General features: G+C 38.5%; 1 protein-coding gene across 4 annotated transcripts in view; it reads left to right on the top strand.

Annotated features, from left to right (window-relative positions):
* Positions 1-10,724, top strand: part of CCDC171 (coiled-coil domain containing 171) — a 168,759-nt gene extending 158,035 nt beyond the window's left edge. For 2 of the 4 annotated variants that reach the window (XM_087742164.1, XM_087742162.1), the window contains one exon: positions 610-789. In XM_087742164.1, coding sequence (XP_087598290.1) covers positions 610-651 — 42 coding nt within the window. In that variant the 3' untranslated portion in view covers positions 652-789. Of the gene's footprint in view, positions 1-609 lie in introns of all 4 variants that reach the window. The other 2 variants (XM_087742166.1, XM_087742163.1) reach the window with 2 other exon arrangements.
* The last annotated feature ends 2,923 nt before the right edge of the window (positions 10,725-13,647 follow it).

Below are 13,647 nucleotides of genomic sequence, written 5' to 3'. Positions count from 1 at the left end.
TTTAATGTTGAAGTTTAACTGGTCTAACCTTTGTAACTGTTTGACGGAGTGTCGAGACTCACTGAAATATGAATCATGTTCCCCATCAACGTACATTCAGTGTATATTCTCTGGCCGTCTTCTAACAGGCTAATATTTGAAGAGTATTAAGTGTTTGATTTCAACTGATGGTAAAATATATTTAAAAGTAAATGAATACCTTCCATGGTTAGCGTGGCATATTTTTCTCAATAACAGCAACAGGGAGACTGTAGAATAAGTTTGTTTACTTGATTAAAAAAAGCACACTCTAGAAATGATAATGAAGAGGGCTAAAAGTTTTCTGTAAGTATTTGTAGCACTTCAAATAAAGTAGGCTATTGTTTCCTAATGCTTACTAGTGCAGAATACTCTAGCTAATGTCCTTTGTTCCTGCTTATTAAAGATTAATATATATATTCAGGTACCTTGTATTTTAAATAAGCGTTTGAAACAAGAAGGAAACAGTTGCAAATACTTCATATGCATACATTTGTGAAAGGCATAATTAAATTGTTTTTCTTCCTTGTTTAACAGTAAATGTAGATTCTTTTTTGTTTTGTTTTTTATTATTACTTTATTTTACTCCAGGAATCAAGAGGGAGTTCAAATATCACCATGGCTTCAAGCTAGGAATTCAGCCTGACCAGAGTTGTATCCCAGATTTTTTGGCATTGCAAGCTGAACCTGATACATCCTACAGTTTTATGCACAATAGAGCCAGTTCTCAGTCTTCAGTCTATTCCTTCAGCCTGAATGTCACATCCAGTCCCAAAAGAACAATGGAAAATGGATTTTCAGATTCTTTGTATCAATAATCTTTTAGAAGGAAAAAATTGCATTAATGTAAAATGATGCAATTAAAGTGCAATTTTGTTGCTACCTTTGAATTGTAGTTCAGCGTATGTATTTTTTGACATTAATTTTACGTTTTTATGAAAATGTGTATTCATATGTTCACATTTCTGCGCTTCTCATTCTTTGCATACTGAAAGAGTTATTTTTTAACTTTTATTTATTGCAGTTGTTCATATTTTATGTAGTATATTTTTAAATGTTAAAGAATGACACATTTTGGGTAATTTTCCTCAGTCTTAAAAAAAAAAATCAATAAGCCATTTTAGTCTCTATCTATCAAAGTTGTTTCATACTTGTCTATTTTAAAGCAGGACTGCAATACTTTAATAGGATTGAGAGAGCTATTTGAAATGTATGCCAATGATTCCTGTCATTTCATGGCAGCCCTGCCATGGTTCACTGAGCCCCCTCTTTTCTCTTGTCAGCTCAACTGAAGACAAGCATTTAGTTGCAAACTTTAAGCAGGTTGTGCAAAACAGAAATGATGTGACTGCTTCTCTTCCTGCACAATAATGTCACTGCTGGTCAATGTGAGAAGGTCAGGTTGCTCCTTGTAAAGCTACATGATACCACTTGCCTATTTGAACAAGTTAAGTTAACTGCTGAATCTGGTCCCTGCAGGCGCTGAAAACTCACCCTTTTATCAAGTCTGCATTTCATAAGAAAGAAGAACAATTGTGCAGGGAGGATTTCTGATGATATGTTTATGTACTTTATAAGGACAGTTCCCAAACCAGTGTTGCAGGTAATATATTTAGTTTAAGCTGAAAGACTTTAAAGTAATGGCTGTTTTGACCTTCAAATAGACTCCTTTTTTGTTGTTGTTGGTAGGACCCAAGAGTGACGCCCATCTTTGATGCTGACAGAATTTAAAGCAAGGCCATTGCCCTGCATTTTCTGCCTTGTAGCACACAAAAGTAAAATTGTATGTCAGGCCGAGATGTCGGGGAGCTGACAAGATGCCCCAGTGACATTTCAGCTGGAAAGAGCAAGTGTCTTGCAACCAAGTGGTCAAATATCAAATAATAGGTCAAGCAGGAAGGAGCTGAGTTCTAACCACAAAGAGGTTTCTGGTAACTTACTTGACAAGCTTTTGGGCGCTTTGTGGCTTGACAAAGTGATGTTCTGTTGGGTATCGCTAGACAGACTGTTCTTTATCGCCTTCAGAAGATCAGACATTGACATTGATTAAACTCTTTAACCCTTAAAGGTTAAATCCTAGCAGTTTCATCCTTGTGAATGAAGAACAAAAGAAAATTTGTAATATACCATTTGTTTTCATATTAATCACTGAACTCCCCAGTGCTATTAACTTTTGATGTGCTATGTAGTTTTTGACAAAAAGATTGAATGCAAAATCTATATAATAGATTGTTTCTTATTATGGGCCAGTGATACATTAGAAAAATAATATTATGCATTATGGAATTTGTAATTTCTTCTAATATGTCAAATGTAGGATTTGATTTTAAAGCCTCCCGACTACTACTGAAGTTCCATTTTGGATGGAAAACAATATTTGCATAGATAATACACCACTTACAATGACCAAAGTGTTCCAAATACCCTTGTTTTCAGGTACCAGAAAAGCTAAAATAAATATCAAATTTGCAACAGAAGAACTTTAATCAAAGATAGCTTCAAGTTTTCAGGTATTCCCCTATTGTGCAAGTCCATTGCTCACAACCATGATGTGCATGTGTATATGTATACTAATACAGAGCCATGCTAAAACAAATAAGAAATCCTGCAGAACTCTCATGTGTAAGAGTTGGCTGATAAAGGAAGAACACTCCTTTTCTTTATGATGATGTATTTATTCTTGAATATTGAAAGAAAGAAGTTTCCCTGCAAAAGTCTTGGCTCCCCTCTTTCCTGACAGTGACTGTTCCTGATAACAGCACTGCAAGTACTGTATTTTTCTCTCCCAAATAGAATGTCAAAGATCTGTTATATTTGCATGAAGAATGAAAAAGTATATTTTACCGAGCATTTTTCTCTCTTCTATGTATAGAAACATGTATGTTCCTTATTATTTAAAATATATTCTCGTGGTACTCTATAGTTTGAGAAAGAAAGTGCCTATTCTTTGCTACATGGCCTCCAACTTCTAAAGAAAATTTGCAGCATGTTTGTCCCTTTCCCATCATTGCCAGTATATGTGGTATTGTGCATGTAGTGTCGGAAGAAGGATTTCTTTCTGAAATCTGTTTTTCTTTCTGAAATCAGTATCTTATTGAGACTAGGACCAATCTCCTCCAGTTACTGCTCCAAGCATAGGTTCATGTGATTTTACAGGGGCTGTTGCAATGGCAAACTGAGCGTAGTTAATAGGAATAATCTAGTGAGCTACCATTTCTTACAAGAACTAGCTTGTACGTTTTCATTGAAAGGAGGGCATCTACCTCATTCACTCTGTTTAAATATTGACCAACTGTGAGTTACAGACTATTTTTCTTAAACCCATCCACTTTGAAGAGACTTTGAAATATGTTTTGTTTGGATGTCAGATGTCCCATTTGTAAAGGAAAGCTCTTCTTTCTCATATTGTGAAGAAGTTGTTGAGTAGTAAACTGGATCATCATTAATCAAATACTCCTGTGTTGCTTTTCCAGGCATCTGATAAATTGAAGTTTGTGATAAATTCCAAATGAATAGAAGAAATCCAGCTGGCAAGATCCCCTGTTAGTAGTTTACAAATGATCCCACCAAAGCATTTCTTCCCTTTTTGGGGACACAATAAAAATCATGCTTGTGTAGAATGTGGCAACACAATTCAGTAACAGTAGCTGCCAAAAGAGCATCCTGACTGTTTTATACCATCTGCTCTCTCTGGCTTGCTTTGAAAATTGTAGAGCTTGAGACTTTGATCCTTACTTTCAGAGCTTTTCATGGTTTGGGCCTGGGATTTCAAGAAGACTGCTTCCACTTGGATAACCTCAGCTCCATCATCAGCACTTCTCCATGAGAATAACCAAACAGTTTCCTTAGAGGAAAGCCCATGTTTAGTGGGGCTAGAATATTCTCCAAGTTTTTTGAATGTGGCACAACAAATAATTGGTCACACATATGCCTTCTGATCAGTCTCAAAATTCATATTAATTTATTTTCCCACCAAGCAACTCATCTCTGAAGAGACTGTGAAACATATGATTTCTTCCCTGCAACAGGAAGTTTTGCAGCTGTTAGTACAAATTGTGTGTGCGCCTGTGTGCACACTTGTGTGCATAACTCTCAGCAAAGAGTTTGGTTATTGAGCTGACCCTATTATCACTCCACATACTGTAAGCAATTACTACTACACCAGTAGTACAGAAGAGCTTTTCGGCTCCCCCTGTCTCCCACACGTTTGCAAATTCAGCACAAGCTTTACTGCCAGTAAAGTTTGATTTACAGTTATGGGAGTCTCCTCCATTGCTGGAAAACACCTTGGATGCCTTTACCAAGTTAATCCAGGGAGCTGAGGTTGGAAGGCACCTCTGGAGATCATGTAGTCCAGCACCCCTGCTCAGAACACAGCTCAACAGGTTGCTGAGCATCATGTCCAGTTGGGTTTGAATATCTGCAAGGATGGAGTCTCTCTTGACAACCTGTTCCAGTGTTCAATCACCCTCAAAGTAAAGGTGTTTTTTTCTTATGTTTAAATGGAATTTCATATGTTTCAGTTTGTGTCCATTGCCTCTTGTCCTGTCACTAGGCACCACAGAGAATAGTGTGGCTCCATCTTCTTTACTTTGCAGGTGTTTGTACACGTTGATAAGATCTCCCTGAGCCTTCTCTTCTACAGGCTAAAAAAATCACAACTCTCAGCCTCTCCTTGTGTGACGGATCCTCCAGTCATTTCATCAGTCATCTTTGTGGCTCTTCACTGGACTCATTCCAGTATGTCCATGTCTCTCTTGTACTAGGGAGCTCAGGACTGGAGCCATTACTCCAAATATGGCACCACCAGTGCTGAAGAGAGGGGAAGGATCACCTCCCTCGACCTGCTGGCAGCTCACTTCCTGATGCAGCCCAAGGAGGCTGTTGGCCTGCTTTGCTGCAAGGGCACATTGCTGCTTTGTGGTCAACATGGAGCCTACGAGGACCTCCAGGTACTCTTCTGCCAAGTTGCTCCCCAGCCCATTGGTCTCCAGTCAGTCTTGGGCCCCCAGCCTGTCCTGGTGCAGGAGGTTATTCCACCCCAGGTAGAGGACTTCCTTCTTCTCTTTTTCTGAACTTTGTGAAGTTCATGTCAGCCCATTTCTCTGGCCTGTCAAAGTCCCTCTGGATGCCAGCACACTGTGCTGGTCTATCAACCACTTCTCCCTGCTTTGTATCATCAGCAAACTTGTGGAGCGTACACTGGGCCCCATTGTCCAGGTCCTTAATTAAGTTATTAAACAGTATTGCTCCAGTATTGACCCTGGGGTACACCCCTAGTGACTGGCCTCCAGGTGGACTTTGTGCCACTGATCACAACCCTTTGAGCCCACCAGTTCAGACAATTTTGAAACTGACTTACTGTCCAGGTATATAGTCCATATTTCCTTACTCAACAGAGGGCCATTTCGCTGTTTAAAGGGCTCTTAAAATTCCCAAACACTGCTAAAGCCCTGGATTAAGTGAAATGCAACATTTTATATAACCTGTTTGTCAATTAGGTCAGTTTGATCATTTGATCACGTACAACAGCATCTGATCATACTGCTGTTATCCTATACTTGAAAGGTTTTCCAAGGCTTTAAATTTTATATAAAACTGAATGTTCAGTGGTACAACTTAAATTCTAAAAATTATTTAAACTCTCTTTTGAAATACAAAATTACTTTAGTAGCATTTTTCTCCTGATGTTTTTTGTTGTTGTTTGATTATTCTCTAGCGAGTAAAACCCAAGAAGCCCCTGGCAGTATCACAGTTTGCAACAAATCTTTATGTGAAGAGCACCTTTCTGAACACCAAGCTGACTCAGCATTTCTCATTCCATCGTTTTGTTAATTGGCCTTGAAATCCAAACTCACAAAATTAATCTTTTAGGACATTCTTTCCTATCTTTTCAACTTTCATTGTGCCGAGTATGAACTTAGTAGATTTTGCCTAACTTGGCTTCACTTTGGTCTTCAGAATCTGATGCTTTTTGGACAATCATTTCACATCATGCTTTCTGTATGGCCCAAAAATGTACCTCAGTATTTGCTTGGAAAGTATTTAAGTGTCTTCTTTCCTGTTTGCTGAATATTCACCTAAAACAGTGGCATCTACAGTGATCTTTACATATATTAAATCTATATTATTTAACTCCTTCATGTACAGTGTTTTGGGATTAGAACTGGTATAATTACATTCTTTTATATGTTCTCTACCTCTGCTGTGACTTCAATTTTACAGATGTAGACTTGGCTTTCAATTAGGTCTCTGCAAATCGTCCTTCAATATCAATGGAAGATGGAAGGTGACATGCTCTTTGTAATGCTAACGTGGATCTGATCGCTGTCATGGGGAGCATCATGTAGGGATTTTGTGCAGTTTATATAATTTTATGTATTGTAGTTCGATGCTAATGTTAAAAAAAAAAAAAGGCTCTTACTTTACGAACCAGTCATTCAGCAGTGCACGTGAAACTGAATCTTTGTCTGCTGTTTCTGGTGTCCAGTCACTGATGAATAAAATTGAACAAGGAGAAAGAAAAATATGAGGAAGTGTCTGAAAACTAAATTGTTTGCAAGGAATGCTCATCAGGAGGTAGGAAGATCCACTGAATACTTTTTCTTCAGTTCTTTGTTTACCACTTCTACTTACGATACTTCTTGTCTCTTTATAAGCTAATAGTACTAATAATCATTACTGATATTAGATTGCCTTCTCATGGCTCTACTGTGCCTGATTAAAGCTTCAGAAGTTGTTGGATTTTGTTTTGACTAATTCAATGAAAGTCATTAATTAAAAAATTAAGGACATTGGATTTACTTTAAGCACAAGTATTGTGAGCATTATTGTGTAAGTATCCCTTTATCCCTTGTTTTTCATGGTAAACAGATTTTTTAATCTCCCACTGCATAATGGTAACAGGGAGATTGTTCAAAATGAAAACAACAATGCTGATTATATTTAGTACATAAACATATTTACATTCCTTTTTGTGTGGTACACAGCTAACCCATATAGCAGCCCCACTAACTATTGACTTGTAGATGCTTGAATGGTTTAGTTCACGGGAGTGGTGTGGTCCTAAAAGTCCTGGCAGCAAGCATCATAGACTGTGTACTTGTGAACAGTAATCTGTTAAGTAAGGTATATACCTTTTACGGTTTGCAGGGAAAATGCTGGGAGGTGTAAGAATCTGGCACATGTACATAGCAGTGCCAGTCTAAATGGTGGCAACTTTTGTATGAATCAGGCAAGAGTTTCAGTAACTTTCAGTGTATGCTGTGTTGATTTGCCAGCCCATCATGATTTCATACATAAAGTCTTTCTAATGCATGGGATTTTGCAGGCACACATGGGGAGAGACCCAAAGCTATGCTCCATCCTGTGTCATTCAGACAGCATTTGAGATTTTTACTGAATAAAAAACTTTTAAAAATCATTTCCAAATCCTCAGTTCACAAGATAGTTATCAAAAAAAGCAAGGGAATTAGGAATTGAATATGAAATCCTTCCCTACCTTTATGCCATGTGAAGGTTAATAAAATTTGTTCCCACAAACAATAGCATGGGAGAAATCTTAGTTGCAATATGTTTGCAGTAGAAGATAAACGCTGGTTTCAGGCTTCATTCTGAATTGGCTTACTGATACAAGTTTATGTCAGACATTTGGGGTGGGAAGCTGTATATATTAAAGCACTGACCTTAACGAGAGTCATGCAGCTAAAATCCTGCACAGTTCTTTTAAAATGTCAGGGGTTAATGTTATTTAAATGCAGTATTTGGTGGTTTAATTGAGTCATGCTTCGTTGTCTTTTACTGCACATTAATGCCAATGAAACACTGATTGTTGACAGAAAGTTCTCTTCAGCAAAGTATACACTGACATATCGTCCTGCTATAGAAAAACAGCGTGCAAGACAGAGCAGTCGTACTCTGCTGGAGTAGGAATCTTATACTGTCTAAACGGTGGCAACGTTCATTATACACTGACAGGAAATGTGAACTGTTTTTTTTTCCTCGTATATGTTTTCAGACTGCCTCGTGAGAGGACTGATAAGACAGAATTGTTGGGTCTTTAGATAAATAAATTAATCTCAAGATTTTTTTATTGAGTGTGTCAGACAAGTTAGTAAATGTACCTTGAAAAGTACAAAGCCAACTCCAGCAGGCAGATTTGTTATAGAAGCACCTTCTGATAGCTTTTGTAAGCTTGCCTTAGGACACACCAGTGGCTTTTTCATCTTGTCTGTGTCTAAGTTTGGAAAAAATAACTTCATGTTCTTTCTCTGAATACTTCTCAGTGTTAAGTCTCCATACCAGTCTAAAACCCTCAAGAGGAAATAGATGCTGGCTTGGCAAGTGAGATACAGAAAATACTGTAAATTGTGGACTCAAGCAAACAAAAGCCTTTGAAGGGGAATATGGGAGGCAATGAAAACTGGTGAGCTTACAAGAGCTTGTGTGCACAATGGGTGGGGCATATTTCATATTGTGCTTTTGCACGGTAGAATAACTATTCCAAAATAACTGCCCTCATATGGACAGCTGTTATGTACTTCCTTATTTTGGCTGAAGTATTCTGCATGCTGTTTGTCTAGTCCCATAGGGATTTGTTATGCTTTTGGGCTCTGTGCTTTCCAGGATTTTTCTCATGACTGCAGGATGCTTTCTGGAAGTCATTAGAATTCAGTGTCTTGGAAATGAATTTGCAAATGCTCATGAGTTACAACTTTTTTTTTTTATTTTTTGCAAGCCAATGTCATTTTTCAAGTTGATGTCAGCCAGTCTGGTTGAAGCCTGCAACTGCAAATGGACCTAGCTTATGTGAAACTTTTGATGCTTTGTGTGAACTTCTTCGTTCTTATACTATCTTATTAACATTAGGACATCACACTCGGGCTTCTAAGGGAATAACTAAGTGTTTGAAACTTACGTGAGTGGTAAATCACAAAGAGTTTCTGTAGAAAGTTGTAATAGTCAGAGCTTCTTAGAAGCAGCAGCCCGTTTAAGTACCTGCCTTTATGGGTTTAAGTAAATATATTCAGCTTCCTCCTACTGTCTAAGATATCATGAAAGTGTTTGGAACCAGATTAACTGCTTCACAGGATGAATTACTGGTGAAGTTTGCAGGTCTATGTCTTCTTCCAAGATCTACACTGAGTCTCTTGTATACTACGGAGAGCAGTGTAGTTCAGCAGACAGGGCCTATAGAGTTCTGACCTGTGTATCATGTCTGTCACTGGCTCAAGGGCAAAAAATAAATCCTTCCAGCTTCCAGAAACTCACAACTGTGCTGCAAAGAGCACTGAGTGATACAAAGGGGTGAAGCCATAAGGAGACTTGTGGGAACCTTCTCAAAGTAGCTCAAAGTCTAATTGTCCATGCACTGCATTTGTATATGAACATTGGAGTGGGATATTGGCTTTTTGAACATGTTAATGCTTTATTTTATTTAATGTATGCTTTAGCACCCTGTGGTGTACATACTCTTATACATATTGTGAACATGGCACTGAACTCCTTGTTTTACTCAGAAGCACTTATAGCAGTCAGGGAGAACCAACTGTTGCTTGGTGAACCCTCGAGCCTCTTGTTAAGGCAGAGTGTGTTAAATTATCAGCAAGAGAGAAGAGGAAACTTGATGATCACCAGTAAACCGAAAAGAATTCATTGTTTGCCATTGTAAATAAACCCCTTTTTAAAGGGGTGAGCCAAATATCATAATCTTAGGCTAACTGCAAAGCAGTGCTAGTCATTTGGTCAAAAAGCTCCGACAAGAAAGGCATGTAAAACTGACCAATTATGAAAACTGTGCTAATATTCTCCTAATGGACATACTAATTTAAGAAAATAATATATAAAAGGGGAGAATAGGTAGAAACATCTTTAATTGTGAAGGACCAGAAAGAAAAGAAGACCTGGGAATCTCTGGATGGCTTCAGAGGACATCAGGTAACTTGTAGCTTTGTTCAGTGGCAAAAGGCTTTGTTTATTTCTAAAGAAGGGGTTGTGTGATTTTAATAATAAATTGGGATTTGGACAGCAAATGCTGGCTGTGACTCCCTGTAAGAAAAAGAGCAAAACCCCCTTTATCTTTCATGTCAACTGCTACTTAAAAAAAAAAAAAAACCAAAAAAACAAACAATGAAAAAAACAAACAAAAAAATTCCCAGCTTACCCTTCAAAATGGAATCTTTTTGTCCAAAAGCCTGATTGTAAATTCTCGTAAGAATTTCTACTGTTTTTTCTTCAGTACTTTTAAAAAGTGTTTTCATTCTCAGATGAAAAATGTTATCTATCTGCAAAGTCCTTTCATTGTCATCTCTACTGTATAATGATGTCCTGCAGTCTGTGAAGGTATCTTAACTTACTGAAAATGCAAATTTCCTCCACTGTGAAACACTTACCTTTACAACTGTAACTACATCAAAAGTCTTCATTAAGTATTTGTGGAATACTTGTTGTTTGTATTGCACTTTTGTACCTATGTGATTGGCTGATCACTGCACAGGGAAAGGTAGGGAAATCAATAAATGTTACTACTGGGATATTGGATTTGCTAGAATTTCAAACAAATTGCTTGAAACCTAACAGAGAACACCCTGACTGAACTGACTGGAGAAACAGTAAATTTAAAAGGAAGTGATAAATAGGACCTTTTATGAAAGGCTCACACTTGTTTTCCTGTAAACTAAACTTAGAAGCTGCTGGGTTTCTACATAAATAAAATTAAATACCTTTGCTAATGGATCTACTGTTCATTTTCTTTTTGGGAGATATTTGCCTACAGTGCTCCCCTGTGGTCACAGGTTCTGACCAGACTACAAAAGGATGGCGATTCACAAGCCATATAATGCCATTCTCTGCAAAGGAAAAGTAGGTTCCTTCCCCTATCAGAAGCAGCTAGTTTTACAGTGGGCTGAGCAGAACCGTATGATTCTTCCTATTTCAGCAAAAATGTTTCTGTCTCACGTACACACACAGCTTGACTTCCTGAAGGGTACAGATTAAACGGTTGGGGTTATTTGAAAAGTGTCTGAAGTCTTCTTCCTAGCCATAAAGAATTGCACTATAAAGATTTATAATTTGAAAGGGAGGAGTTTCGTCCTTTTTGGTGCTGCACAAAAAGACTTGGTTTCTTTTAATAACTGAAATGGTTTCTACCTCTGTCTGAGTCTACAAGAACCTCTTACAAAGTTCATAGAGTACTTACAGTTCACCATGTCAGCTAGTCAAATACAAACTTATTTCTTTGAGCAGCTGCTAGTCATCTTTTTCATTAAACTAGTTGTCTAATTCACAACCAATTTAGAGACTATAACTGTATAGACAAGTCTGAGGATCTCAGAAAGATAAAAATCTTAGGGACATGAAGATGACATGTAGAGAGCTACTTGGGTTGACTTTAGATTGGAATCTGGGCTGTAATCCTGAGGAAAGTGTTGTGATAGAAATTTCTGCATGGCTTCCACAAGCTTTCCCCACCCTGATTTCCAATTCTTAGTTTCCTGTATCTCTGCTTTATTCCTCTTATTGTGTATGTATATGTATATTTATTTTCACAATCAAAATTCTGCCTTTTCCAGAATGAAGGAGTTCTCTGGGAGAAAGAATGAAGGAAGAAAGTAGATCTAGGTGGTGCAGCTTTGAGCATTTCTAGAATTACTCCTATATTAGAACAGAGTTTAAACATTCTGTCAGAAACACAGGGTCACTCAACTGGGTTGTAAACCTGATACCCCAGTTTTCTTGTCCTGACTACCAACAGAAGTCAATTCTAAACGATATTTTAACACATTTTCTTTGCCCCAGTTATTCGTGTTGTGAGGGGTTTGTCTAAAAAGAGGTGTCTTGTCCCCAAGGACAGCATTAATTTACTATTATTACACAAACTCAGCTGCTTTTCTTAAAACTATCAAATAAATTATGCCATATACATGTTAACTAAGAAGTTTCAAGGTGGGAACTTAGAGGACTGCAAAGGTGATAGAAAAATGAAAGTCATTAAAATTTCACTTGGCACATATATGAAAAACATAGTGTGCAATGCACAGTAATGATGAGACACACAAATACACAGGCATACAGCTATCAGTCTAATAAAAGGTTGGAGAGGAAATTCATCATTGTGAAACCTGAGGTTTGCATCCACAGCAAATGAGAGGATGAGCATATCCTAAAATTTCATCGTTCATTCTCTCTGTCTTTAGCTTACAGTACCCAAGAGTGTTTGGTTTGTTATGGAGGTGTTCCTCTTTCATGATGATTACTTCATCTATTCCATGATGCCACCACACGAGTGATGTGATCATTCTCATGGGTCACAGAACAAAGTCATCAAATTCATAAATTTTTGCAGCAAATAACTGCAAGCAAGTCACTGGCTTACAAATCACAGAATCACAGAATAACAGAGTCACAGAATGGTTGAGGTCGGAAGGGACCTTTGAAGATCATCTAGTTGACCCTCCTGCTCAGAGCGGGATCAGCTAGAGTAGGTTTTCCAGGACTGTGCTCAGTTGAGTTTTGAATATCTCCAAGGACAGAGACTCTATAACCTCCCTGGGTAACCTGTGCTAGTGCTCGATCACCCTCACAGTCAAAAAAGTGCTTCCTGATGTTCAGAGGGAGCCTCCTGTGTTTCAGTTTGTGCCCATTGCCTCTTGTCTTGTCACTGGGCACCACAGAGAAGAGTGGCTCCCTCATCTTCATTCCCTCCTGTTGGGTATTTATGCACATGGATAAGATTCCCCTGAGCCTGCTTTTCTCCAAGCTGAACAGGCCCAGCTCATTCAGCCTCTCCTCATACAAAAGGTGCTCCAGTAGCTTGATCATCTTTGTTGCCCTGCACAGGAGTTGTTCCAGTTTTCCCATGTCTCTTCTGTACTGGGGAGCCCAGAACTGAACACAGTACTCCAGATGTGGCCTCACCAGCGCTGAGCAGAGTGGAAAGATCACCTTCCTTGACCTGCTGACCACTCCCTGCCTAAAGCAGCCCAGGATACCATTGTCCTTTTATGCTGTGAGAATGCATTGCTGCCTCATGGTCAGCTTGTTGCCCATCAGAACCCCCAAATCCTTTTCTGCAAAGCTGCTTTCCAGCTGGGTGGCCAGCATGTACCAGTGCCTGGGGTTATTACTCCCGTTACAGGACTTCCCATTTCTCCTTGTTGAATTTCTGGAGTTTCCTCTCTGCCTAGTTCTTTAGCTTATTGAAGTCCCTCTGAATATCTGCAAAACACTCTGGTGTACTAGTCACACTTCCCAGTTTTGTATCATCTGTGAACCTGCTGAGGATGCACTCCATCCCATCCTCCAGGCCATTACTGAAGATGTTAAACAGCACTGGGCCTGATTATTCAGCCACTTTTTAATCCACTTCACTGTCCACTTATCTAACCTGTACTTTGTCAGCTTGTCTATGATGATGTTACAGGAGACAGTGTCAAAGACTTTGCTAGAGTCAAGGTAAGCACCATCCATTGTTCTTCCTTCATCCACCAAGATAGTCACCACATTGTAGAAGGCAATGAAGTTGGTCAAGCATGATCTTCCCTTCGTAAATCCATGCTGACTATTCCCAATCACCTTCCTGTCATTCATGTGTCTGGAAACAGTTTCCAGGAGTGGTTTTTCATCACCTTC

The sequence above is a fragment of the Nipponia nippon genome, unplaced genomic scaffold (assembly GCF_047370975.1).
Source record: "Nipponia nippon isolate SJK-2023a ecotype South Korea unplaced genomic scaffold, ASM4737097v1 scaffold_8, whole genome shotgun sequence".
NCBI lineage: Eukaryota > Metazoa > Chordata > Aves > Pelecaniformes > Threskiornithidae > Nipponia > Nipponia nippon.
This window is presented reverse-complemented; position numbering and strand designations above follow the sequence as displayed.